General features: G+C 35.8%; 1 protein-coding gene across 1 annotated transcript; it reads right to left on the bottom strand.

The window, feature by feature from the left end:
• Positions 1-1,786: 1,786 nt before the first annotated feature.
• Positions 1,787-3,719, bottom strand: LOC150032848 (uncharacterized). Its single transcript, XM_090307046.1, has 3 exons — positions 3,157-3,719; positions 2,947-3,074; positions 1,787-2,238 (listed from the first exon to the last, which is right to left on the bottom strand). Exons 1-3 carry the CDS (start codon positions 3,717-3,719, stop codon positions 1,787-1,789), a joined length of 1,143 nt encoding a protein of 380 aa, XP_090163172.1.
• Positions 3,720-5,724: the final 2,005 nt, after the last annotated feature.

Raw genomic sequence — 5,724 nt, 5'->3', positions numbered from 1 at the left:
TTTTGGGGACTTCTCCTTGGAGGTTGTTTGAAGAAGATTCAAGCTTTAGAGATATGGCAATGAACCAAGTGGTAGGATTTTTCCGGTTAATTCGTTGAACGAAAGGTCTATATATTCGATTCCTCTAATGTTTGTGAGTGTAATTAGAATTGGACCTTGGAAGGAGTTATTAGACAAGAACAGGGCTTCAAGATTTGTGAAATCTCCAATGACGGATGGAATTGATTCTGAAAGTTCATTGTCAGAGAGATCCAATACCGAAGCATTATCAAATTTTCAATTTCATAGGGCAAAGAACCAAATAGTTTGTTGAACCAAACATCCAAATAATCCAATCTTTTCAAGATGAGTAAACCATTTGGTATATTACCAATGAACCCATTTTGTCCAAGATTCAAATAATTCAAACACCGAAGTTGGAGGACTCGTGCCCCGAGCTTGTGGTCCTCCTTTTAGTGTGGATTCAATTGGGAACCCCCTCCAATGCACAAAAAATCATAATTTGCAAAAAAGAAAGGTAGTGAATCCACCACGCGCGAGTTCAATCCCCGTCGCAAATAGTTGAGCGGCTGCCGGCCAGCAACTTTTCTACACAGATATAGATTCATTCTTTGTATTTGGTCCAACTTCAAAACCCTCGAAAGAACCATAGCCAGAAGAACAAAGGAACTATACATTCGGTGTTGAAATCCAAGGGAGTTCCCCACTTAGTCTGTTTCCTTCTAACCCCATTACGAAGATAAAAGTTAAATTTGTTAGAGTGTTTGGAATGGAACCAGAGAGAAAATTATTGCTCAACAATAAGCTCTCCAAATTTCTAAGATTTTCCAATGAAGAAGGGATCTATTCACTAAAGAAATTCAATTCCAATTCAATCATACCAAGATTCCCCAAGTTTCCAATTTCTTTAGGAAGGGATTGTTGGGCCTGCTTCTGTGAACTGATGAAACTTTTTGGCCCAAATGATGAAATAAGTGAGGCCCTTTTTGCTGATCCAAACTGAGAGCCCTGTTCTTTGCCCCAAAGACTTTTGGTTGGTAGAGAACTTGGTTATTAAGAGCCCACGATTTTCCAGCTGATACCTTACACGTGGTCAATCCCACTGCTCTTTGTCTGATGGAAAAATGAAAAGAATAACTTCTTTTTTATGGGTGTTTAATGCAAATTAATTTTTCTCTCTCTCTCTTGCTCTCTGATTCTCCCGTTCTCTACCTTCTGTGTTCTTTTACGTTCTTCTAACCCTAATGCTTTCTTGCTTGATCTGTGCGACTGCTTTGAGTAAACGATGGAGGAGTCTTGCAATCGGGTAGACGATGGCAGAAAGAAAAAGTAAACGAACATGCAATCGTGTAGACAATTGCTAAAAGAAAAGATAGACGATCGGTCGATCTTCTAGACGATATGAAGAAAAAATGGTAAACGATCGAGCTATCTTGTAGACAATGAGAAGAAAGGGAAGGAAAATGCTTAGCGATGTATGTGGTTCGGTTATTAAAGCCTACGTCCACGGGAAGGAGAGAGTTTTATTAGTGAAGCTAAGTCATAGACTCTTTTTCTTTACAGATCTTTCAAGTTCTTTTTGAAGCTATGTAGTTGTTGTATCTAAAATTTTGTAAATGATGAGTATTTATACTAATTTTTGATAAAAGTAGTTACAATAACTAACTGTAAAGATTAAAGAAATGTGAAAAAGCTTCTTGAATGTTGAATGTATGAGCTTATAATCTTCAAATCTCCACCTTAAGCTCAACATGCAACCTCTTTTCCTTCTGGATTTAACATGTCTTCACCCTTTTTCAGGAAGCAGAAACCCGATCTGACCAAGACAATTAGCAAGCTTGAGTTTACTCACAGGTTTGGTAAGCATGTCGGCTGCATTCTCGGTGGTATGAACTTTTAACACCTCGACTTCTCCTTTCTCTATTCTGTCTCTGAAAAAGTGATACTTGATATCTATATGTTTGGTCCTTGAATGATACTGAGGGTTTTTGGAGAGGTGAATAGCACTTTGGTTATCACAATAGATTTTAACTACTATTTGATTAATACCAAAGTCCTTCATCAATCCTTTTAACCACAGTGCTTTCTTTATTGCTTCTGATATTGCCATGTACTCTGCTTCTGTGGTTGACAAAGCTGTGATTGACTGTAAATTTGCTTTCCAACACAGCAAGTTAGGACCAAATAAGAATAGATAACCTGTTAGAGATCTCCTTTTGTCTTGGTCACTTACAAAATCTGAATCAACATATCCATATAGCTCTAAATTTGATTCATTAATACTTTGATATATTAATTTCAATTGTTTAGACCAAATAAGATATCTTAAAATCCATTTTGTTACTTCCCAATGTCTTCTTCTAGGTTTAGACATGTATCTACTAACTAAACTAGTGTTGTATGATAAGTCTGGTCTAGTAGATATCATTAAATACATTAGACTCCCTACTGCTTAATTATAAGGAATTGATTGCATTTGAGTTAAATGTTCTATGTCTATCTCTTTCTAGTGAGTTCTTAGAGGAAAGTTTAAAGTGTGTAGCAATTGGTATGGTGACTGGTTTTGCATTTGACATATTGACTCTGTTTATTACCTTTTCACAGTAGCTTAGTTGACTTATGGTTAGGGTTGAGGATGTTCTATCCCTTTGAATTTCTATCCCAAGGATCTTTCTAGACTGACCCAAGTCCTTCATGTCAAATTCTCTCTTCAGGAGATTTTTTACATGAGTTAAATCCTCCTTAGATTTTTCTACTAGTAACATATCATCAACATAGAGTAATAGGTAGACTTTGTTCTTATAGGTAGTAGAGTTAATATAAGAACAAATATCTATGAAAACCTATACTTTCTATGTAGTCATTAAACCTTCTATACCAGCATCTAGGGGATTATTTTAGACCATATATTGACTTATTTAAGAGACAATATAACTTCTTCCTTACCTTTTTCCTCAAACCCTTTAGGTTGAACCATATAGATAACCTCATCTAAGTTTCCATGTAGAAAGGAAATTTTAACATCTAGTTGATCTAGTTCTAGATTATACTGAGCAACTAGAGATAAAAGTAGCCTAATAGAGGTTTGTTTCACTACTGGTGAAAAGATTTTAGTATAGTCTATTCCCTCTCTAAGTAAAATCTTTAGCCACTAACCTTGCCTTGTACCTAGGCTTTTCTTCTTTGGTAGAACCTTCCTTTAGTTTGTATATCCATTTAGAGGTTATAGGTTTACAACCTTTAGGAAGAGGAGCTAGGGTCCAGGTATTATTGACAGTGAGTGACTTCATCTCTTCACACATAGCTTGAATCCAAGACCTAGCATTAGGGCAATTCACTACCTCTTCAAAAGTGGTTGGTTCTTGGTCATTATGAGCTATTGTGGCATTTAGAACTAGGTTCATATAGTTATTTTCAGTATACCTAGCTGAAGGAACTATTACTATTCTTTGTCTATCCCTAGCCAAGGAATACTGACTTAGATCAAGTACAACTTCAGTATTCCCAGTGGTCTCATTTGAGGCATCCTCTTCTTCTTCTAAATCTATAGAAGGGCTTTGGTTAGTGGAAGAAACTTTAGGTGACTCCACCTCAATCCTAATAGTATTAAGGCTATTAGAAACTTCATAGGATGTCCTTTCTTTTTGCATAAACATTTCTTTTTCTCTGAAAGTGACATCTCTGCTTATAATAAACCTCTTTTCAATAGGGTTCCACATTTTAAATCCTTTTACTCCCTCAAAAAAACCCTACAAACATACACTTTACTACCCTAGATTTTAATTTCCCCTGATTTTGATGAATATAACCAACACATCCAAATACCTTTAGGTTAGGTGGATGTGTGGCCTGTTTTTCTTCAGGAGTAAAAAAATTTAGGGAGAAATGTGGACATCTATTTAAAGTGGCTTGTAGCCTCTGCCCAGTAATTTTCACTTAGTATTGCATCTGATAGGAGACATCTAACTTTTTTCCATGACTGTCCTATTTAGTCTTTCAGCAACTCCATTTTGTTGAAGAGTGAATCTAACTTTCCTATGCCTAGTAATTCCTGTTTCTTTACAAAATTTGTTAAACTCTTCACTACAAAATTTCAGTCCATTATCAGTTCTTAGGTATTTAATTTCTTTAGAAGTTTGTTTCTCTATCATGAGTTTCCATTCCTTAAACCAATCAAACACTTGGTCTTTAGTTTTAAGGAAGTAAACCCAACTTTTCCTAGAAAAATCATCAATAAAAGAAAATAAATACTTTGAGCCACTTAAGCTTGATGTAGGAGTTGGACCCCATAGGTCAGAATGTATGTAGTCTAAGATAGCTTTTGTGGTATGTTGTGCTTTAGTGAAACTTTGCCTTGTGGCTTTCCCTAAAACACAGTGTTCACAAAAGGTTAAATCTTTTGAGAGACTTTTAGGGAGAATTCCTTGATTAGATAGAACTTCTACGCCTTTAGCACTTATGTGAGATAACCTTTTATGCCATACATCAGCATCTGTGATCTCATTTGTGGTGGCTACATAAGCTCCTGTCATCATCTCAACTCCTTTGACCACAAATAAGTCATTTATCTTTTCTCCAACTAATATTACTTTAGAGTCCTTTAGCACCTCAAAAGTTCCTCCTTTACCCCTGTATTCACACCCTATAGTATCTAACATACCTAAGGAGATTAGATTTCTCTTAAGTAGTGGAACATATCTCACATTCCTAAGAAGTTTGATGGTTCCATTATTAAGTTCCATGGAAGTAGAGCCAATGCCTTCTATTTTACTGCCTTGGTTGTTTCCCATATAAATCATTTCTCCTTTTATTTCCTTAAAGGTGTTAAACCAAGATTTCATTGAGGTCATATGGTAGGTGCATCCGGAGTCTAAAACCCAATCATCTTTTCCAAGAGGGTTTACATGATTAAATTTATCTAAAGTTGAGGCTAAAACATCTGAGTAGATGAATGAACCCTCTACAACAGATGCTTCAGGCTGTTTTCCTTTTGAATCCTTCTCTTTCTCTTGGTTCTTTCTCTTTAAAATAAAACAGTCTTTTATTAGATGTCCTTTTTTCTTAAAGTACTTGCATTTTATTTTCTATTTTGATTTATTTTCTTCTGAGTTATGAGGTTTTCTGTCTTTAGAGTGGTTTTGTTTGAAGTTTTCTTTTACAAACAGACCTTCACCACTAGGTTTATCATTTTTATCAATCTGTAGCTCAAGCTCTCTAGTTCTTAGGACTGAGATTATAGTGTCTGTGCTTATACTATGCCTTCCATACTTTAGAGCCTTCTTAATTTCTTTATACGGTTCAGGAAAAGAGTTTAGAAGCACATAGGCCTCGTTTTCATCACCAAGTTTTTCTCCTAGAGTTTTAAATTTAGTAACTATCTTCTTGAATTCATCTAAGTTATCAGTTAGACTTTTAGATGAATCCATTTTGAATGTGAAGAATTTCTCCCTAAGATACATTTTGCTAGGAAGGTCTTTAGTAGCATACAACTCTTCTAGCTTAGTCCATATTCTATATGCAGTTTCTTGATCTAAAACTTGTCTAAGAACATTGTCACTAAGATTAAGAACTAACGTACCGTAGGCTGCCAGCTCCCAATCCTCTTTTTCTTGGGTTGTCACTGTGGTAGGGAGTGTTGATGGATCAAAAGGGCTCTGTGGGCTTTCTACTGGCCGAGTATCACCATGATCTTGGCCTTCCACAGTCCGAAGTCTCATTTGCCAT

This window comes from Benincasa hispida, chromosome 11 (assembly GCF_027475165.1).
Source record: "Benincasa hispida cultivar pf3 chromosome 11, pf3_genome.v1.1, whole genome shotgun sequence".
In the NCBI taxonomy this organism is placed as follows: Eukaryota; Viridiplantae; Streptophyta; class Magnoliopsida; order Cucurbitales; family Cucurbitaceae; genus Benincasa; species Benincasa hispida.
This window is presented reverse-complemented; position numbering and strand designations above follow the sequence as displayed.

Excerpts from the sequence above, each read along its gene's own strand:
- LOC150032848 (XM_090307046.1), bottom strand. The coding sequence starts at position 3,719 with ATGTGGAACCCTATTGAAAAGAGGTTTATTATAAGCAGAGATGTCACT. Across the intron at positions 3,075-3,156 it reads AAGCCTAGGTACAAGGCAAG|GCTACTTTTATCTCTAGTTG; the intron begins GTTAGTGGCTAA and ends AACCTCTATTAG. Across the intron at positions 2,239-2,946 it reads TAAAGGGTTTGAGGAAAAAG|ATTTTGTAAGTGACCAAGAC; the intron begins GTAAGGAAGAAG and ends ATGTTGATTCAG.